Source organism: Heterocephalus glaber, unplaced genomic scaffold, assembly GCF_053883595.1.
Source record: "Heterocephalus glaber isolate CG9 unplaced genomic scaffold, H.glaber_assembly_v1.0 deba00001497, whole genome shotgun sequence".
Classification (NCBI taxonomy): Eukaryota; Metazoa; Chordata; class Mammalia; order Rodentia; family Bathyergidae; genus Heterocephalus; species Heterocephalus glaber.
In genome coordinates this window covers 18874854-18897468 of record NW_028258320.1, presented here as the reverse complement: position 1 = coordinate 18897468, position 22615 = coordinate 18874854, and the positions used below count along the sequence as shown (strand labels likewise).

Here is a 22615-nt window from a genome sequence, read left to right as displayed (position 1 = left end):
AGCATTAGTTATCACTTCTAGGGGACTTTCAGAGAGTGGAAGAGCTGTTGTCTGATTTGACATTATCTTTTTTATTTTTCCACTTTTTGAGATGTGTCTTGCTGTATTACCCAGGCTGTTGAAACTGTGGGCTCAAGTAATCCTCCTGCCTCAGCTTCCAGGGTAGCTGGGACTACAGACATAAACCACCATGACCAATTTAGGACATTATGTTTGTTTGTTGTTTATTTATTTTTGAAACAGGGTCTCATAATGTAGTTCAGGCTGGCTTTGAACTTATTATGTAGCCCAGGCTGGCCTCAAACTCATGGTGATCTTCCTGCCTCAGCTTCCTGAGAGCTGGGATTCCAGGTGTGGGCCACCACGCCTGGCAGGACATTATGTTTATTGAGACTGAAAGAACCATATATAAGCTGGACCCAGTGGCATACATCTATAATCTCAGCAAATTTGGAGGCTGAAGCAGGCAGACAGTAAGTTTCAGGCCATCCTGGGCAACTTATCGAAACCTTATTTCCAAATTTAAAAATGGAAACTGCTGGCAGCGTAGCAGAGTACTTCCTGGGTTCAATTTCTTTTACACTAAAGGTAATAAAAATAGATGGGCATGGTGGCACATGCTTGTGGTCCCAGCACTTTAGGAGGTTGAGGGAGGAAGATCACGAATTTAAGACCCATCTGAGCAACTTTGGAAGACCTTGTTTCAAAAAAGAGGGAGGTGGAGAGGTGGGGGGCGGGGGGAGGTAGCTCTGAGGCCCAGGTTCAATCTCCATTGCTTAAGAGGGAAAAAACAGGCCCAGGGATTTTGCTCAGTGCTGCCACCTCCTGCCTCACAAGCACAAGGTCTGGAGTTTGATCCCCAGTACCAAAAAAAAAAAAAATCCAAAGAGGGAAAAAACACTCTATATAACACTGATTTAATTAAGGGTTTGTCCAGCTGGGCGTGGTGGCAAACACCTGTAATCCCAGCAGGCTGAAACAGGAGGATCACTGTGAGTTAGAGGCCAGCCTGGGCTACATAGTGAGTCCAAGGCCAGTCTGAACTATATAGCAAGACCTTGTCTCAAAAAAAAAAATCTTTGTCCAATAAATAGAATATTCTGCCAGACATGGTAATACACATCTAGGATGCTGAGGCAGGAGGGTGGGTGTGAGTTCCAGGCTGGCCTGAACTACAGAGCCCTACCTTTCTCAAAAAAAGGTAGGGGAGGGATGTTAGGGGATATTGTTTAGTGTTAGTCATGGAGTGCATACTTATGAGAGGCTCTGAGTTCATTCCCCAGTACCAAAGGGGGGAAAATATCATCTGATGATGGACATGTTCTATGTCTGCATTGTCTAATACATACCACCCCCCCACTCCCACCCTACCCTGTTTTAGGGATTGAACCCAGCACCCTTGCACTGAGCTACATTTCCTGCTACATTTCCCAGGCTGGGGTAGAATTTGAGATCCTTCTACCTCAGCTCCTCAAAGTGCTGGGATTGTAAGCTTGGGCCACCACATATGGTTTATTCTTTATTTTTTTGTTTTGTTTTTTTGGTTTTTTGTTTGTTTGGGTTTTTTTGGTACCGGGGATCGAACTCAGGTCCTTGGGCTTGCGCAGCAGACGTCGAAACCACTGAGCTAAATCCCCAGCCCTTGTTTTGTTTTTTTGAGATGAAGTTGCTATGTAGTTCAGCCTGGCCTTGAACTATATAGCCTAGGTTGACCTGGAGCTGACTTCCATTCTCCTGCTTCATCGTCCCCAGTGCTGGGATTACTGGTGTGTACCCCACGCCCTGCTTTATTGTTTTTTGTTTGGGGGGGGGTGGTATTGGGAATTGAACTCAGGGCCTCATGCTTGCCAGGGAGGGGTTGCACCACTGAGCCACAAACCCAGCTATTGTTTATTTTTGAAATAGTGTCTAAGTCACCAGATTGCTCCATCTGCATTCAAATTTGTGATGTCTGAAGTTTCCTAGAGTGCTGGGAATATAGGTGTGCACTGCACCTGCTCATTGTGGGTTTTTTTTTTTTATTTTTTTGGTACCAGGGATCAAACTCTTGGGACCTTGCGCTTGAGAGTCAGGTGCCAGAACCACTGAGCTAAATCCCTGGCTGGTTTTATTTTTTTATGTTTTAGACATGGTCTTGCTGTCTAGTTCAAGCTGGCCTTGAACTCACTGTATAGCCCAGGCTGGCCTTGAACTCAGGGCAGTCCTGCCTCAGCTTCCCAAGTGGCTTGATGGTTTTTATTTTTTCCATACTGGTGATTGAACCTGAACCTGTGGCCACTGCACTGATCTACATCTCAAGTCTTTTTAACTTTTTTTTGTTTGGACAAAAGGTCTTGCTAACTCTCTTTAAGATGTTCAGGAGGGGGCCGGGGATTTAGCTCAGTGGTTTCGATGACTGCTGAGCACGCACAAGGACCCAAGTTTGATCCCCAGTACCAAAAAAATAAAAAGATGTAGATGTTCAGGAGGGGCTGTAATTGCTGAAGGGCTTGAACCACCAGTGGTACGTGTCTAACTATATCATTACGTGGGTTTGTAAAAAGTGATACAAGTGATTAGATCATTTTTTTGGTTTGGTGCTGGGTATCAAACTCAGGACCTTGGACTTGCGATGCAGGCGTGGTGTCACTGACCTAAATCCCCATCTTTAATTAGATGTTTGTACCACCAGTGGTACATGGGATAGTCAGGCTTATACCACTCACTGGTGGTTCAAGCTGGCAGAGAACAATAACTTGCCTATGCTGGGCTTGAATTGTGATCCTTCTTCTTCAGCCCCCCTGAGTCCTAGGATTTCAGGTGTGTGCCACCATGCCTGGCTCTTACAGTTTAATTTACATTATCTCTTTGATGATTGATTATATGTTTTGTATTTTCATAGACTGGTTGATTTTATCCTTTGCCTATTTTGATCAGATTATGTTTTCTTAATATTTTCATTCCTTATATATTTTGGGTATTACTAATTTTTTGTGGGGTTTTTTGATACTGGGGATCAAACTTGAATCCTTGTGCTTTCGAGGCAGGCAGCAGAACCACTGGGCTGAATCCCTGGCCTGTGGGTGTTATTAATTCTTAATGAGATACTTTATCCTTTTCCATAGGTTTACTTTTAATTCTTTCCCTTAATGTGCTTAAACTTTTTTCCTTTTTTTGTGGTACTGGAGATTGAACTCAGGACCTTGCACTTGCAAGGCAGGCACAGCAGCACTGAGCTAAATCCCCAGCCCTTAACTTTTGTTTTGTTTTGTTTTGTTTTGTTATCGGGGATCGAACTCGGGACTTCCCGCTTGCAGTGCAAGGCAGGCAGTGGAACCACTGAGCTAAATCCCTGGCCCAACTTTTTAGTTTTATGTGGCTCCATTTGTCTAATTTTGCTTTTGCTGCTAAATTTTATAATTTTGAGTTGTTTTTTGTTTGTTTCTTTGTTTTTTGGGTACTGGAGATCGAATTTGGGACCTTGTGCTTGCAAGGCAAGAACCACTCTGCTTGCAGTGGAACCACTGAGCTAAATCCCTGGCCCAAATTTTATAATTTTGGAATGTGACACTGCAGATTAAATTTAGGGAGTACTGAACTACATCCTTAGCCTTTCTTATTTTTTTTATTTTGAGACAAGGGCTTCACTAAGTTTTCCAGGCTGGCCCCTCACTTGCACTCCTCCTGTCTCAGCCTCCCAAATAGCTGGGATTACAAGTGTGCCCTACCATATCTGTCCCAAGTTTTGGAATTCTTGCCTGCAAAATAGTAGTGTTTAAAAATTTTGTCCACTAGAAAGTTTCAAGGATAGGTTACTTCCAGCAACACTGTCTTTTAATGTGGTTTTTTGTTGTTGTTGTTGTTTTGTTGTTGTTTTTTTGGTACTGGGAATCGAACTCTGGACCTTGTGCTTGTGAGGCACCGAGCTAAACCCCCGGCCCTTTAATGTGTTTTTCCTCTGCTTGCAGATAAACCAGTAAATTCTACCTTTCTTTCTTAGCACTGATAATGGAATGCAGGGCTTGGTATATCCTAAGCAAGTGCTCTACCATGGAGCTACATTCTCATTCCAAAACAATATATTCCAGAGTAGTAAAATAAACTTTTTTTTTTTTTTCCGGTTTTTTGAGACAGGGTCTTGCTATGTAATTCAGACAGTCCTTGAACTCACTGTGTAGCCCAGGCTAGCCTTGAACTCACAGTGATCCTCTTGCCTCAGCCTTCCTAGTGCTGAGGTGTTCATGCATCACCTGGTCCCACTAAAATATGCTAATTGGTTTTCTATTTTCCTAAAAATACTTACTAAAGAGTATTGTAGCCTCTTAGTCTAGGTAAGTTAGGTTGAGTTTACTGTTGAATTTAATTTTATGAAATAGTATTATGTACCATAGCTTAAACATTTCTTATAAAGACATTGGGATCTGGAGGGATGTAAAATCAGCTAAATTCAAACAAGCATTACTGGAATTGTTCTTTGAATTTTTAAATATATAATGACAACTATGATGCTTAATTAAGCACTCAAAATGTTTCTGGAAGAGATGGAAGTAATCTTGATGTTTTTTCTTTGTTTTTAATCTCATTCTAGCTGCACTGGGTGTTCAGCAGCCATCCCTTCTTGGAGCATCTCCTACCCTTTACACACAGCAAACTGCACTGGCGGCTGCAGGCCTTACCACACAGACGCCAGCAAACTATCAGTTAACACAGACTGCAGCATTGCAGCAACAGGCTGCAGCTGCAGCAGCTGCATTGCAACAGGTGAATTCATAAGTTTTTTTTTTTAATTAAGTACATTTTCAGTACGTAATGACTACATGTTTCGTGGGGAGTTGGTATATATACATAACACATGAATTTACAGGTTATAATATATGACATAGAAGGCTGAAAGATCTATCTGGATAGTTAGAGTTGCTATTTCCATTTTTTAAAGAATGAAGAAAAGTGGAGTTTGTCCTATTTTTTTGTGGTAATAAAGATTACAGTGTATATGCCCAGAATATAGAGAAGTATACTTGCACAGTCTTTAAGTAGACAGTTATACATTATTTGAATAAAATTCAGTTCTTGATGGTTCCAGATATAAGTAATCATTTTATTTTAGATGAAGTTTAGCTGTTGTAGAAAGTTTCTTTTCAGTGTAATTTTGACTTTTTCTATGGATGTGTATCACTTTTTTGAGAGTGAATAAAACTAATATCTGTATTTTTCTTTGCATAATCTATTTTTTTAATCTTTCAGCAATATTCACAACCTCAGCAGGCCTTGTATAGTGTGCAGCAACAGGTCAGTTTATATTTTTCATGTTAAACCCTGATTTTGTGTGTATTTTTGTGGGGGGTTTTTGTTTTGTTATTTTGAGACAAGTATTCCACCACTAAGCTATACACCCAGCTGTTTTGATGTTTTGAGACAGGGTCTTACTGTGTAACCTAGACTGGGCTCCAACTCTCAGCAATCCTTTTGCCTCAGCCTCCTGAATGCTGTGGCATGTGCCACCATGCCTGGCTAAAAACTGATTTTTAAATAGCCATTTGTTCCAAAATTCAACTGATACTGGTTTTTATTCCTATCAGCTACCATAATAAGTGATTTGAATTTTTTTGGAGGGGATAGAGAATAGGAGTAGGGAAAAAGGAATACCCCTAAAGGAGAGGGAAGTAGGAGGGTGGCCCTAAAATCCTGAGTCCTGGACTAGCTAGAATTTTCACATACTATATCTCTAAGAAAGCATGCTGAAGATAGTCTGGAGAAAAACATTCTGAGTCTTTGGACCTCTGCATCTACTCTACTGAACTAGATTTTATGTGAAAGTGAAAGGCTTCTTTTCCCACTTAAAGCCTAATTTTTTCCTAGGCCACTTGCTTTCAGCCCTTGTTCTTTAGTAGAATACTCCCCCCCCCCTTTTCTAATTATGTATAAAAACTCAATATAGAAAATAATAGAATAGAGTTGTTAAAAAGAGGGGAAGATATGTCCTCTTATAGTTCACCTCCCTGTTCTCAAGGCTTTTTTTTTTTTGTACTGGGGATCGAATTCCAGACCTTGCGCTTGCAAGGCAGGCAGTGGCACCACTGAGCTAAATCCCTGGCCCTCAAGGCACATGTGAACAGTTTGGAAACTCCTGAGGTAAAAGCAAGTTTCTTTGACCTCTTTCCCTTAGATTCAGCTTCCAGTCGTTACCTCAGGTTCTTCTATCCATAAAGTAGGAAGAGATAAGAACAACCCCAAAACAAATTGTCTAGAAAATTGTCTGCTAGAATTTAGACAGTTTCTAGCCTAGGCATTCATTCTAGGCTTGTCTGTGGCTAGGAAATAATGTTGACTCTGCCTCAGTACCATTAAGTTTTAAGAGCTCCATGTGGTGGTCCTTGCCTATAATCAGAGCTACTTGGACGGCTGAAGGAATATAGAAATGACACCCCAGCCTGGGCAACATAGCCAGACCCTCTCTCAAAAACATTTTTAAGAATTTGAGCTGTGAGGGGCCGGGGATTTACCTCAGTGGCAGAGCACTTGCCTAGCTAACATGAAGCCCTGGATTTGGTCCTCAGCACCAAAAACTAAAAAAACAAAACATGGGCTGTGAGAGCTGGACACATTGGCTTACACCTGTAATCCCAGGATTCACGAGGCTGAGACAGGAGGATGGCCTCAAGTTTGAGGCCAGCCTGGGCCATATGGTGAGTTGAGGACCAGCCTGAGTTATTACATAGGGAGATCCTGTCTCAAAAAGACAAAAACCAAAGATGAGCTGTGAACCTGGCATGGGTGAACACACCTGTAATCCCAGCACTCGGAAGATGGGAATATCTCCTGATTGATTTCAGGGGCAGCCTGGGCTACTGAGTGAGATCCTGACTCAATCAAAAAATAAAAGGGGGAGGCGGGACCGTGGCTGTAGTGCAAGTAGTAGTTTCCCAGGCATACATGAGGCCTAGGGCTCAATCTCCTGCATCACACAACAGATGTTATTGATTCAAAAACACACAGTAGTCAGGACAGGAAAAGAGAATATAAGAGAAAGACCAGAAACTGGACCCAAAGGTAGGGTGGAGGAACAGGAGCTAAGTGCTGTGGGGCTTCAGAACCTTTTTGTTATCTCTAAAGATTACAGTATCCCGCTGAGTAATTTGAAGTAATTACTTTAAATTTCTGAAAACTGGCAAGAGATCTAAAACTTGCTGTCTTTTTGTAGGGATTTTTGTATTTGTATTTATTTATTTTTGGTACTGGGGATCAACTCAGGTCCTTCCACACTGAGCTATATCCCCAAATGCACGTGCGCGGGGCGGGCCCCCCCCCCCCCCAGCTTTCAGTCTTGAGACAGGTCTGGTTAACCTGCCTAGGCTGGGCTCACATTTGCAGTCCTGCCTTAGCCTCCTAGAATGCCAAACGTGTGCTGTCATACTTGGCTTCACCTGTCTTGTTTATTTTAAAATATCCTCAGAGCACTGAGGGGGTATGGCTTGGTGTTAGAGCACTTGTCTGTCATGTGAGAGGCTCTAGGTTCACTTCCCAGTGTCAGAAAAAATAACCCTCAGGCTCATACTTTTAAAAAATAATTTAGTACATGTTTGCAGTACATAATGGTTACATTTATCATGGGGAATTGGTACGTGTAGATAATACATCTTTTTACTTCCTCTTCTCCCTCCTTCCTCCATCTCTAGATCCCCTTCCCATTTGTAAAACGATCTGTAAAACCCGTTTCCTGTTATCTCTATTTTACTCTATTTATACTTTGGAATTCCCATGTAAGAGAACCGTGATATTTAAACTGGTATATCTGATTTATTTCATTATTTCATGTAACGTTTCAAGGTATATCTATTTTCCTACAAAGGATTCAGATTTATCCTTTATGCCAGAGTAGTACTTCATTGTGTGTAAAAACCACATTTTCTTTATCCATTCTTCTTTTGAAGGATATATAGACAGCTTCTAAGATGTAGCTATAATGAGTTGTGCTGCTAGAAACATGAGTTTGCATGTATATCTGTAATATGTAATGTAACTCTTAGGAAGTTAGCTAGAAGAGGAATAGGTGGGTCAAATGAAATTTCTAGTTTTAGTTTTTGATGAATCTCTATACAGATTTCCATAGTGCTTGTACTAGTTTGCGCTCCCACCAACAATGTAGTTCCCATAACTTTCCCATAACCTCATCAGTATGTTATTATTTGATTTTTTTTTCTTCTTTTTTTTGGAGTACCGGGGATTGAACTCAGGACCTTGTGCTCAAGAGGCAGGGATAGCACCACTGAGCTAAATCAAATCCCCAGCCATTATTTGATTTCTTGATGGTGAACATTTTTTCTGGAGTAAGATGTAGACTCATTGAACCACATGAAAATGATACTACTCAAATATTACAGAAAAATAGTTGATTTTTATTTTATTTTATTTTTTTAAGCTGTCCCTTTTTTTGTTTTGTTTTGTTTTTTTGGTACGGGGGATTGAACTCAGGTCCTTGTGCTTGTGTAGCAGGCGGTGAAACCACTGAGCTAAATCTCTGGCCCTATACCTACCTCTTTTTATTTATTTATTTATTTTTTGTACCAGGGATCCAACTCAGGTCCTTGTGCCTGATTTTTATTTTTGTTTTGTGTTACTGATATTTGAACCAAGCGCTTTCACACTGAGCCTACATCCTAGGTCCTTGTTCTTTTTCTTTTTCTTGTTCTTTTTCTTTTACCTTTTCTTTTAGATTAGTATTTAGGAAAAGGTTACATTAAGTTACCCAGGCTGGGCTCAAATGGATATCTTCCTGTCTCAGCCTCCCAGAGGACTGGGGTTACAGGTGTGCGCCACCATGCCCAGCTAGAAAACATAGTATTTTGATAAGATTTGACCTCTAGGTGGGGCATGGTAGCACATGCCTGTAATCCTAGCAGAGGCAGGATCCCAGTGAATTGGAGGCCAGCATAAACTACACAGTGAGATCCTGTCTCAAAAAAAAAAAAAAAGAAAGATTCAACCTCTAATACATAGTGATATCACATAAGCTTGAGTATTTTATTTTATTTTATTAATTTTTGGTGCTGGAGATTGAACTCGGGTCCTTGTGCTTGCACAGCAGTTGGTGAAACCACTGAGCTAAATCCCTGGCCCCTAGCTGAGTATTTTAGTTAAAACCTTACATATAAGTTCTGTAATCCTCACTTATGTCCAGTTTATACACCAAGTTTTTAAGCTCCTCCCCTTGTTCCTTTTCTGGTAAAAGAGTTGCTATTGGCTGAGAATCTGTGTCAAAGTGTATGGTTCTTTATGGTGTGTACTTCTGTGGTAAATCTGACCATTAGGAGCAGTTTTCATTTTAAGCATATATATGAGTTGGATAGCTAGTGCTATTTTTATATAATTAACATATTGTTGATACTGAATCAGTTTCAGTAGTGTAATTCATTGTGGAAGTAGGAATCAATCTCCTTTAGGGAATTGTGGGGTTTTTTTATTTTTATGAACAAAATTTTCTCAATTTTAGCTGAACGTATTAGTGCACACATGTAATACTAGCACTGGGGAGACTGAGGCTAGAGGATCACCACAAATTCAAGGCCAGCAGGGATGAGCTGCTACTGAGTTCAAGGCCAGCCTGAAATACATACTGAGATTCTGTCTCAAAAAAAAAAAAGCAATCAATTACTAAGCCAGATAAGGTGGCACACACCTGTAATCCCATTACTTAGGAGGCTGAGATAAGAGACAAGCCTTAGATTACATACTGAGCTCAAGCCAAGCTTGGACTACACAACAAAATTCCTGGTGTGGTGGCACATGCATGTAATACCAGTACTTTGGAGAATGAGGCAGAATGATTGTGACTTCAAGCCCTACTTGGACAACTTAGTGAGGTTCCAGCTCAAAAAAAAGGAAAAATTGGATTTCATTATTTAAAAAATAATGTAGCTAAGTGGCTATTATTTAATGAGTTACTTATATACCGAATCATTTAGTATAATACCTACTTTTTGTAGGTTACCTTACACCAAATCATGTGTTACATTTCATCTTTTTCTTAAAAGTAAGGTTATGTTTAATAGGAATTTTTCCTTTTATTAAGCATCTGGAACAACAACTGATTGATCCTTTTGTATATTTTTCTTCTTTTTTTTGGCCTATTTTCAGTTACAGCAACCCCAGCAGACCCTTTTAACACAGGTTAGTATGGCATTACATTATTTCTTTTAGATATCTAAATGAAGAGCAAATAAAGTTTTATTTGTAGGTTTTTTTTAGCATATTGATACTGAATTTTTTCGGTACCATTATAATTAATAGTGGAATTAGTCTGCTTCAGGGAATTATGCATTTTTTGTGGGTGTTATTTCTTAGGTGGTTCATGCTTTTAACCCCTCAGGAGGCTAAGACAGGAGGATTGTGAGTTCAAGGCCACCCAGGGCTAGGAACTTAATGAAACCCTGCCTCAAAATAAAAAAAATAGCTGGGGCTGTAGCTCAGTCCAAGCCCCTAAAGTTCAATTTCCAGTAATGCCCTCCACCAAGAAACAGTATTTGTAATAATTTAGCAGTATGTTGCTAAATGAAAATGGAACATGCACCTGTTTATATATTTTGATTGAGATTTTTCTGTAGTTTATCTTATTTTAAACTTAGTACAGATACTTTTTATTTTCTTTACATTTGATGAGGGATGCTAGGCATTGAGCCCAGGGCCCATCTCGTGCTAGGTAAGCACTCTACTACTGAGCTATATTCCTAACCCTCTTTATAGCCAGCATTTTGGAAAATTGTTTACACTCATTTTTCTTTTCTAGCTTAACCTAAGCAGGTGAAGTTACTGTGTTTCATCATTAGTTTAATTCTTCCACAATAGGAAAAAGTGTTTGGTTTGGTTTTGGTTTTTGGCTTTTATACTGTGCTGGGGAACAAACCCAGGGCCTCATGCATGGTAGGCAAGTGCTGTACCTGTACGACTGAGCTACATCCCCAGGCCACATTTAAAAGGTTTGAAATTGGGGGTCTATGGCCCAAAAGGTAGAGCACTTTTTTTTTTTGGTACTGGGAATTGAACTCAGGACCTTGCGCTTTCCAGACAGGCGCTGGAACCGCTGAGCTAAATCCCCAGCCCTAGAGCACATGTTTTAACATGTGTAAGACTTTGGGTTTGGTCCTTACCACCACACATAAAAAGTTTTAACCCTTTGATATTTAGTACCATCAGTATTTCTGTTTCATACTTTTTCTTTACAACCCTTTAAAAAATGCCCCAGTGTGGTGGTCCATGCCCATAATCCCAGCACTGTGGGAGGCTGAGACAGGAGGATTGCAGGTCTGAGCCCAACCTGGGCAATTTAGCAACATAGTGAGATTCGGTCTCAAAATATAGAAAGGGGAGGCCAGGGATTTAGCTCAGTGGTTCTGCCGCCTGCCTCACAAGCGCAAGGTCCTGAGTTTGATCCCTGGTGCCCCCCCCCCCCCAAAATATATGGTTGGTAATGTAGCTTAGTGCCAAGGCCCTGACTTCAATCCCCAGTGCCTGAGGAGTGTGTGCATAAAAAGCATGCTGTTCTGTGGTAACAAGGATCGAGCCAGGTTCTTGAGCATGCTAAGAAAGTGCTCTAACACGGAGCTATACCCCCACCCCTTTTGATTTATTTTTGCTTTTGTTATTTAAGGTGGGTCTTCCTGTGTAGTTCAGGCTTGTCTTGAACTAACTATATAACCCAGGCTGGCCTCAAATTTGGGGTAATCCTGTTGCCTCAGCCTCCTGTGTGCTAGGATTATAGTTGTGTGCCACCACTCCTTGTAATAAGTTTTTTAATTTTTGTGATGGGGTCTTATGACTGGCCTTGAAATTGCAGTCTTCTCTAGCCTCACCCTCCTAAAGAGCTGCCATTACACTTGACTAAAAAAAAAATTCTTTTCTCATTAAATATACAAAAACTGGCTGTAGGCTGGATTTTACGTGTGGGCCATAATTTGTTGACGGGTGGGCTGTACATGAAACACTGCAGCTGTTAAAAGGAAGTGGAACTTTTTTTTTAGTACTGGGGTTATCAAAACCTGCACCTAGCTAGGTGTGTTGGTGCAGTGTCTGTAATCCCAGCCCTTGGGAGGCTAAGGCAGGAGTATCAGTGTGAGTTCAAGGCCAGCCTGAACTACTACTGTACATAGTGCATCTTTATGGAGGTTTTTGTTGTTGTTTTGTTTTGTTTGATCAAGGTCTTGCTATGTGGTTCAGGCTGCCCTTGAACACACTATGTAGCCCAGGCTGGCCTTCCTCTGAGCGATCTTCCTGCCTCTCACCCTCCTCAGTGCTGTGATGATAAGTGTTGGCCACCATGCCCTTCAAGGAGACTCTGTTTTTTTTTGTTGTTGGTTTTTTCTTTTTTCGGTGCGGGGGATCGAACTCAGGGCCTTGTGCTTGTGAGGCAGGCACCAGAACCACTGAGCTAAATCCCCAGCCCAAGGAGTCCCTGTTTTAATAAAGAAAAACCAGGGCCCCACAAGTGCTGTGCTTCCCTGAGTATACCATTGGGCTGCACTGCCATCCTTAGAACTTTCATGCATACATGGAATATTTCACATATGAGGTAGAAGAAAATGTATGGTATACTGTGTATTACAGGCTTCTATTGTGGAAAGAGGTCTATTTTTATCTGTATGTGTGCATACTTAAATAGAATATTTTCAGGAAGCCCCATGATAATATATAGTGATATGATTTTTTTTCATAGACAGGAACTGACTAGCTGAGGAACAGGGATACAGAGTAGCTTTACTCTGTGTTTTAACTTTGTCTTAAGTAAATTATTTTTAAAAAATAAAGTGCATATCCATTGAAAAGTAAACCTTAGAAAAGAACTAGGATACACACCTATAATCCAGGCATTAAGGGAGGCTAAGGCAGAATTGCAAGTTTGAGATCAGCCTGGACAAATTTATCAAGATATTGTCTCAGAATAAAAAATAAAACAAAAAGTACTGGGCCTATAACTCAGCGGTAGACTGCCCCTGGATTCAATCTCCAGTACTGGAAATAAATAAGGAAACTTCCAGATGAAATATATTTAAAATAATTTATTTTTCAGACTGTATTGTCACTTTGGAGATGTACATAAGTATTTTGTAGCATCACGTTAAGAAATTTTTAACATTTTGTGCTGAAGAATCAATTTGTAATTATCAGACAATTTCAAGTCATTACCTTAATATCCCATTGATTTTTTTTTCAATAGCCAGCGGTTGCACTCCCTACAAGCCTTAGCCTGTCTACTCCTCAGCCTGCAGCACAGATAACTGTATCCTATCCAACACCAAGATCCAGTCAACAACAGACCCAACCTCAGAAGCAACGTGTTTTCACAGGAGTTGTTACAAAGCTACATGATACCTTTGGATTTGTGGATGAAGATGTATTCTTTCAGCTGAGGTAAACTTCATTAGCTGTTGGCAGAAAGTTTCTTGAATTTAGTGTAAAGTACTTGGTTAATGACAAAGATTGTAATTTTCTAGTTTTTCTCTTTTTTTTTGTACTGGGGATTGAATTCAGGGCCTTTGAAATGAGCTACATACACTATATCCAACCCTTTTTACTTTTTATTTTGAGATAGGGACTTGCTAAGTTGCCCATACTGGACTTGAATTTTCCATCCTGCCTCAGCTTCACAGAGTGCTGTGATGTCAGGTGTGCTCCACATCTCACCAGTTTGTGTTTAATCAGTTAGATTATATTTGTACTTTTTTTTTGTACCAAGAATTGAACTTAGGGCCTCCTGCTTGCCAGGCAGTGTACCTGTTATTTGATGGAGAATGTGATTAAAAATACCTTGATTAGGGCTGGGGATTTAGCTCAGTGGTTCCGTCCACTTGCCTTGCAAGGACCAGAGTTCGATCCCGGTACCAAAAAACAAACAAACATAGCTTGATTATTGAACAAAGTAATTATGGTCAATTCCTCATAAATGTTTTATTGCAGGTAGGTGGCGTATCTAACAAGATTCTTGGACAGACTGAGATAAATGGCTGAAATACATGCCTTTTAAAAATCTAATCTTCTGTTTGACATCTCTAATAATCTAAGTTTTTTATTACAGAATTTTTTTTTTTTTTGGTACCAGGGACTGAACTTGGGTCCTTGTGCTTGCAAGGCAAGCAACAGAACCACTGAGCTAAATCTCTGGCCCTTTATTACAAAATTAATAGGATTAAATGATTATGAGGCTAACATTAACAGTAGTACTTTGATAAGTTGGTGATGGTTACAGGAAATGCAAATTTCTTCAGAAATTTCAAGTTTGTTTGTTTGTTTTTCAAAGAGGGCCTCACTGTGTATCAGTTTCGTCTCAGACTAACTAGTGGAACATGGTGACACATACCTATAACCCCAGAACTCCAAAAGCTGAGGCAGGAGGATTGCTGCAAGTTGGAGGCCAGTCTGGGCTACATAGTGAGTTCAAGGCCAGCTTGAGCTGCATAAGGAGACCCTGTCTGACAAAAAAGAAAGAAAAACACCAACAACAAAACTCACTATGTAGCCCAGACTGGCCTTGACCTCTTGATCTTCTTGCTACAGCCTCCTGAGTACTGGGATTAAAGACATATTTCTAGTGTATTTCTGATGAACTTCCTTAAGAAGTACTATATTTGGGAAATTATCATACAAGATTTTTCTGTAACTTAAGTTTCCAGAGTTTTTTTTTCTCCATTTGTGTTTTTTTTTTTGAAAACCAAAGCAAATTAACTCTTGAGTTATATCAGAAAGTTGTTTATACAATGAAGCGTAATACTAGGAGAATGTGAAGTAACAAGTCATTTTTTGTGTTTCTAACTCTGTGTTTGCTTGGAGTTGATGGCAAAATACTAAAATCTCAGCTCCTGGGGAGGCTGAGGCAGGAGAGTCATAAGTTTGAAGTGAGCCTAGACAATTTAGCAAGATCCTGTCTCAAAAAATAAAAAGAGGGCCCAGGGATTTAGCTCAGTGGTTCTGTCGCCTGCCTCACAAGCCAAGAGTCCCGAGTTCGATCCCCAGTACTAAAAACAAAAAATACAAAGAAGTACGGGGAATTAACTCAGTGGTGCCATGCCTGCCTCGGAAGCACTAGGTCCTGAGTTCAATCCCTGGTACTAGAGAAAAAAAAGGAGCTGAAAATAGTTAACACTTAGCATGTGAAAAGCTGTGAGTTTTGTCCTTGGTATTCCACAACAAAAAGAAAAAAACAGCTATTCACATACAGAGAATTTATATGATCATTTCCAAATGAGTCCAGATCTGTTTACTTTTATTTTTTTGGTACCAAGGATCGAACTCAGGACCTTGTGCTTGCGAGGCAGACAGCAGAACCACTGAGCTAAATCCCCGGCCTGTTCTATTTTTAAAAAGAGCTTTCCAGACTTCCATTTCAGATGCAGTATACTTTATTTTTTTGTCTTTTCTTTCTTCTTTCTATTTCTGATATCAGGAATTGAACTCAGGTCATCAAGCTTGCCAGGCAGGTGCTGTGCTGCTGAGCTACATCCCTAGCCTAGATACAGTATACTTTAAAATACCAAATATAGGGCCGGGGATTTAGCTCAGTGGTTCCGGTGCCTGCCTTGCAAGTGCAAGGTCCCCAGTTCAATCCCCAGTACCAAAAAAAAAAAAATTAAAAATACCAAATATATAGATTTTTCTTTTTCTGGTACCAGAGATTGAACTCAGGACTTTGCCCTTGCCAGGCAGGTGTGATGCTGCTGAGCTACATCCCCAGCCTAAAGATCTTTTTGGGGAGAGTCACTTTAAATTGTGTATAAATCTTTTGGGGGTAATCTCTTTTACTTGTGTTTATATTTATTTTTTTCAGTGCTGTCAAAGGGAAAACTCCCCAGGTGGGTGATCGAGTATTGGTTGAAGCTACTTACAATCCTAATATGCCTTTTAAATGGAATGCTCAAAGAATTCAGACACTACCAAATCAGGTACAATTTTGAATTAAGATATTGTAGAAGTTTTGTAATTGAGTTATCTAATTCACTATGAATTTTTTTTCTTAAAAATTTTTAAAATTTTTTTTTATATCCAGAATCAGTCCCAAACCCAACCTTTATTGAAGACTCCTCCTGCTGTACTTCAGCCAATTGCACCACAGACAACATTTGGAGTTCAGGCTCAGCCCCAGCCTCAGTCTCTGCTGCAGGCACAGATTTCAGCCGCTTCTCTTACACCACTGCTGCAGACGCAGCCACAGCCCTTACTCCAGCAGCCACAGCAAAAAGGTATGATGTGCATTATCTGTGCTTGCTGGTTTAACCTAGGTTGTTAGCCATTGGTGGTTTTGTCCTGTCCTGTCCTGTCCTGTCTTGTCCTGTCCTGTCCTGTCCTGTCCTGTCCTGTCCTGTCCTGTCCTGTCCTGTCCTGTCTTTTTTTTATGGTACTGGAGATTGAACCCCAGTCCTCACATATGCTAGACAAGCGCTCTACCGTTTCATTACTACATTCCCAGCAAGTGTGCTTTTAATTACAAAAGAGTCAGGGACTTAGAGAAAACTTGAAAGGAAGTTTAAAGATCCTGAGTAGAATGTCTTCTACTTCTGTAAGCTATATGGAAATATTTTTAAAGTTGATTTTAGTGATAAAAATAAGCTCAGTGGTGGGTGTGGTGGCCCATACCTGTAATGCCAATACTTGGGAGGCGGAGGTAGGATTGCCACAAATTCAAGGCCAGCCTGAATTCCAGCTCGAGACCTTGTCTCAAAAAAGACAAAAACTCAGTGAATAGAAAATTCCTGTGAATTACAAAAATCTTTGTGGATTTAAATACCAAATATATTAACACCCTCCCCACCATGTTGTGTTGTTTTGCTTTGAGACAGGTAGTTCAGGCTGGCTTTGAACTCACAGCAATCCTCCTGCCTCCACCTCCCACATGCTGGAATTATAGGCCTGCATCACATGTAGCCATGCACACATACACCGTTGGTATCTTTATTGGAGAACATCTTTTTGAGACTTATTTCTTATGAACATAACCTGGAATATTTTACATACACATAGAATTTGGTGGTAATGCTTTAAATTACTCATTGAACCGTAGTAAGTCAAATGAATAAACCAAGCTTTAAATTTTCCTTTGCAAAGTGATTGCTTGCTATTCTGGATATTTTCTTACAGACACTATTTAAAATAATAGGTTTGTCTAAAAGAAGCCTATCTAACTGGCATTTTAAGGAATTGTAACATTTTCTCTCTTATTTTGAATTAGTGACACAGTAAAATGATAGAAAACATTACTCATTAAGTAGTGGCACATAGCAAAGTCATAAAGCAGATTATAAATAATCACTGTTCAGGTAGAAAAAAATACAACTTTGTAGCTGGTTGTGGTGGTGCACACCTGTAATCCCAGCACTCAGGAGGCTGAGGCAGGAGGACCGGCTCAACTACATAGGAGCATTTACCTCAAAATTTTTTTAAAGAAGAAATATAGGAGGAGGACCTCAGAATGTAGTTCAGTAGTACACTGTGTGCCTAGCATCCCTGGGACCCTGGGTTTGATCCTCAGCATTACCAGGAAAAAAAAAAACCACAGCTGTGCACCATGGCTCTTAGGGAGGCTAAGACTGGATGATCGAATGTTTGAGTCTGCCTAACTTAATGAGACCCTGTCTTAGAACGAAAGTAAGATTAAAAGGTCTAGGGATGTACCTCAGTGGTAGAATGCACTGGGTTCAATCCTCAGTAATGGGGGAAAAAAATAAATTGTGGGAGGACCCCTGGAAGCGGTATTTCTGGTATTGATGTGTCCCAGGTTCTTGGTTGTAATTAATATGAACAATGAGAGTAGTGTAAAAAGTGTTAGAAAGGGCCGGGGATTTAGCTCAATGGTTCTGCCACCTGCCCTGCAAGCTCAAGGACCCAAGTTCCATCTCCGGTACCAAAAAAATGTTAGGAAAAAAGTAAGTTAAGATGGGGTTGATTTCAGTGGAGTTTTAAGTATTCAGTTGATCATTTGTTGGAAGGCTAGAGAATGTCTTTCAGTGACTAATACCTTCAGCAGTGAAGGTCAGAAAGATGACTTAAGTAGTATTTAATATAAGAAATAGTTTTTCCCCCATTCTCAGTTATTTATTTGGTGCTAGTGCTTGAAATGTTTTCTAAGCATGTGGTCTGTCACTGAGCTAAACTTTAAGAAGCCCACACTCCTATTTGTTCTTTTTTCTTAGTACAGAGGAGTGAAACCAGGGCCTTTGCACTGAGCTACATTCTTAGCCCTTTTAAAAAATTTTGAGAGAGGTTCTCTATTCTGTCTGGACTCAAATTCCTGCTGTAACCTTCTGAGGAGCTGGGATTATAGATGTTGCCCAGCTGTCCCTCTCTTCGTCTTACCTTTCTCCTCTTCCTCCCGGCTTTTCTTCTCATCTCTTTCTTTCTCCCCTCCCTCCTTCCCCCTCTTCCCCCTTTTCTTGCCCTTCTTTTCTCTCTCTCCCCCTTTCTTTTTTTTCTTCCCTCCGTCCCTCTCTCCCTCGTTATTTTTGAGACAGTTTGAAGCAGACTGTGCAGTCCAGGCTGGTCTCCAGTCAGAATTACCTCATTCTTCAGCCTCCCAAATGCTAGGATTACAGGTGTACACCACTGACCCACCTGTTTTCTTCTTGATGCTCTAAATGTTTTTAAGTATCAAAGAAGCATAAGAATCCTGCTGACATATACATTTTTCCATTCATAATAAGAAATCAGACTTATAACTAATTTGTTTGGAAGCACAGTAGTTGAGAGATTTTCTTGCTACAAGCTTCAGAGCAACAATTCAGACACAGACTCTATACTAGGCTACGTAAGGGAATTAATGTGTTCATCATAGACTAGTGCCAGAAAAATAGGGACCTAGCTGAGAGATGGTAAATTTCTCGTACATCGTGTTAGTGCTTTATCTGTCATGCTTATTTCCCATGATGTTTAATAGTTCTCTTTACTTCAGACACAGTTAACATTTTCCCCCCATGCCAGGGATCAAACCCAGCCTTGAGTATGGCAGACAAACAGTCCACCAGTGAGTTCTATCCCCCGTCCCAAGGTTGAGCAGTTTTTGTTTTTTGTGGGGTTTTTTTGGTACTGGGGATGGAACTCTGGTCCTTGCACCTGCAGGCGGTGAAACCACTGAGCTAAATCCCCAGCCCCCCATTGAGCAGTTTTAAAGAAAAACCTTTTTGGCTATTTTGAGAATTGAAGCCAGGAGCATCCTTTAATTCTGAGCTACATTTGTAGCCCTTTTTTATTTTTAGACAAGGTCTGGCTAGGTTGCCCTGACTGGGCTTGAATTTGTAGTCCTCCTTCCTCAGCCTCCCTCATGTTGGGATTATAGGTTGTGCCACGCAGCACAGATAGAACAAAAAATTTTTTAATCCTTATGGCTTGATGAAATGTTGAAAGGGGGATGAAAATTTTAATCTAACATCATGAAAGACTCGGTTACTTACTCTAGTTATTCTTCTAAAAATACTTAGATCTGCCAATACATGATTTTAAATTTGCATTGTTCTAAGGAAGGCAGACTTGTACTCTCCTAAATGGAAAATATTTGTATTATTTCTAAATGAAATTTGTAGTTTTAATGTATAATACTAGGAAGACTTCATCAAAAACAACTCCTGAGGCCAGGAATTTAGCTCAGTGGTGCTGTGCCTGGCAAGTACAAGGTCCTGAGTCTGATTCCTGGTACCAGGAGAAAAAGAAAAACCCAAAAACAACTCCTGTTCTTCAAACTAATTTATATATTCTGCTGACTTTAAAAAAACAGTTTTTCCAGGCATGGTGGTACACACAAATAATGCCAGCATACAGAGGCAGAAGAAGTAGAATTACCATTAGTTTGAGGCCAGCCTGGGCTATATAGTGAGACTCTGTCTTGAAAATCCACCCCCCACCCCCAAAATTTTAAGCATGGCATACCTGTAATGCCAGCACTCAGGAAACTGAGGCAAGAAGATCACAACTCTGAGCTCAGGTAATTTAGTGAGACTCTGCCTCAAAATAAAATTTTAGGGCGCGCGCACGAGAGAGAGACTCAGTTTGACAGCAGCCATGGTTTCAATCCCTAATTCTATCCCTGCTTAGAAAGTAGGGGAAAAAACCAGCAAACTTAGTGAGTCTCAGTCATTTTATCAAGTTCAAAAAGGTGGTGCTTTTAAACTTTTCTTTAAACAAGTTTTTAAAATACTTTTTCTGTGTATTTTTAAGCTGGTTTATTGCAGCCTCCTGTTCGTATAGTTTCACAGCCACAGCCAGCACGAAGGTTAGATCCACCATCTAGATTTTCGGGACGGAATGACAGAGGGGATCAAGTGCCTAATAGAAAAGATGACCGAAGGTATGTTTTAAAATACTCTGGGTGGTGGTGATTGCACAAAAAGAATTGAATGTACTTAATATCACTTATCTGTACACTTAAAAATGGTTAAAAGGGGCTGGGGGTTTAGCTCAATGGTTCCCCCGCCTTCCTGAAAAGCGCAAGGTCCCAAGTTAGATCCCCAGTTACTCCCCGCCACAAAATGGTTAGAAAGAGCTAGGCATGGTCGTGCTTGCCTGTAATCCCAGCATTTGAGAGGTTGAAGTAGATGGGATCACTGCTAGTTCAAGGCCAGCCTGATCTATATAGTGAGACTTTGTTTCAAAAAAAAAAAAAGTTAAAAGGTAAATTTTATGTTTATTTGTATGTTTTATGCTTTTTTTTTTTTTTTTTTTTGGTACTGGTGATTGAACTCGGGACCTTGTGCTTGCAAGGCAGGCGCCAGAACCACTGAGCTAAATCCCCAGCCCTTTCTTTTTTTTTTCTTTTTGCTGGCAGCCCTAGGGTTTGAACCCAGGGCTTTTGTACTGAGCTACATTCCCAGCTCTTTTAATTTTCTTAGTTTTGTTATAGGGTTTTGCTAAGTTGCTCAGGTTGAGCTCAAACATTTGATCCTCCTGTCTCAGCCTCCTAAAGTGCTCGGATAATAGGTGTGCACCACCATCCCTGGTTTTAACCACAGTTTTGTTTTGTTTTTTGTTTTCTTTTTTTTTTTTTTTGGTACCTGGGATCGAACTTGGGTCCTTGCACTTGTGGGGCAGGTGGCAGAACCACTGAGCTAGATCCCCAGCCCTAACCACAGTTTTAAGAAGTGAATCAGTTATACTGTGGAATTTTGCTTAAATTACCTATTACATTTTTTTTTTAAAGAACTCTACCTTAATACCAAAAATATAGTAATGTTAGAAAAATTTGCTTTAAGTCGTGAAAGAGAAAGAGAAAGACGTAGATCCAGAGAAAGATCACCTCAGAGGAAGCGATCCCGGGAGAGATCTCCCCGAAGAGAGAGAGAACGGTCACCTCGGAGAGTTCGACGTGTTGTTCCACGTTACACCGTGCAGTTTTCCAAGTTTTCTTTAGATTGGTAGGTTCTTCTGTATTTCCTCGCATTGTTTGATTGAATTATTAATTTCATAATTCTGTTTGGTTTGGTGTAGAGTATTATACTCATGGGTGCTTTCTTGTACAATTCATTCACAGATATTTATTACTCTTAAGGCTATAAGTGAAATTTGAAGTCACAATTTAGTTTTTTGCAAGGGTGCATTCATTATTTGTGTACATTCACTTAGGGTACCAATCATTGAAAAGTGAAGCCCTAGAGGAAATTCCTTTGTGACAAAAATTGTTTCTTAAAGTTGGCATCATTAAGATGTAGATTTTTTTTTTTTTTTTTTTTTTACCGGGGATCGAACTGGGAACCTTGCCACTTGCGCAGCAGGCGGCGAAACCACTGAGCTAAATCCTGGCCCCAAGATGCAGTTATTTTGATGACTTAAATTCACGAATAATCTTTTGTATGGCATGGAGCAGTAATACAACTTGAACCAATTTTTTCAGTTTTAGCTGTGTCAGTATAGTGTAGTGTCCACACATAGACTTACGAAGACACTCAGACCTGTGTAATACACACACTTGTCTACATATGTCTAATTACATTACTGAGCTTTTGTAATTAGTGGGTAAGGCTCAGGTTACCAGGAATTTCTGAGCTTCATCGCTGAGATCTCGCAGGAGCTTGCAGAATTAATATGAGGAGCATTCATGCCTGTGTTTTGTTTTGTTTTGTTTTTTTTGGTACCGGAGATCAAACTTAGGACCTTGCACTTGCAAGGCAGGCGCGATGCTGCTGAGCTAAATCTCTGGCCCTAGGTGCATTTATATCTGTGAAGCACTTAATCCAGTGTGTGGCAGAGAGTCCCCATAATGAATGTTGGTAGTGGGTTATGATAGCAACCACTGCTGATAGTGTAATAAATGGAACAACCAGCTTGACAGTAAAAATCTTTAAAAGTCTAAAAAAATAAAATAAAAGTCATCTCAAAGCTGTTTAGCTTGGCCACACATAACTGCATCGTAGTGACCTGAGAAGATACTGCTATATTTCAACAGAGTACAGTGTTAATATTCATAATACTGGCTAAGAAGTTAAAATTCCTATATGTTCAGTTATAGATGTAGCATGCAAATGTATTTTGTTTAAGCTACTTAATGCCTAAGAATATCTTATCTGCTAACTTTGCATAATTTTGTTCGCTTAATTATATTTGCTTAATTACACCAACTGGTGTTCATTTACTCTTGCTTATGGTCAAATCAGTACTCTATAATTTACAGTTCTTT

General features: G+C 40.1%; 1 protein-coding gene across 16 annotated transcripts in view; it reads left to right on the top strand.

The window, feature by feature from the left end:
- The window catches only part of Ccar1 (cell division cycle and apoptosis regulator 1), a 53230-nt gene that overhangs the window by 5686 nt on the left and 24929 nt on the right, over positions 1-22615 (top strand). For 5 of the 16 annotated variants that reach the window (XM_013072898.3, XM_021259495.2, XM_021259494.2 and 2 more), the window contains exons 3-10: positions 4568-4740; positions 5224-5268; positions 10114-10146; positions 13187-13380; positions 15791-15905; positions 16010-16202; positions 20164-20293; positions 21195-21356. In XM_013072898.3, coding sequence (XP_012928352.1) covers positions 4568-4740; positions 5224-5268; positions 10114-10146; positions 13187-13380; positions 15791-15905; positions 16010-16202; positions 20164-20293; positions 21195-21356 — 1045 coding nt within the window. Of the gene's footprint in view, positions 1-4567; positions 4741-5223; positions 5269-10113; positions 10147-13186; positions 13381-15790; positions 15906-16009; positions 16203-20163; positions 20294-21194; positions 21361-22615 lie in introns of those variants that run through there. The other 11 variants (XM_021259499.2, XM_087184796.1, XM_087184794.1 and 8 more) reach the window with 5 other exon arrangements.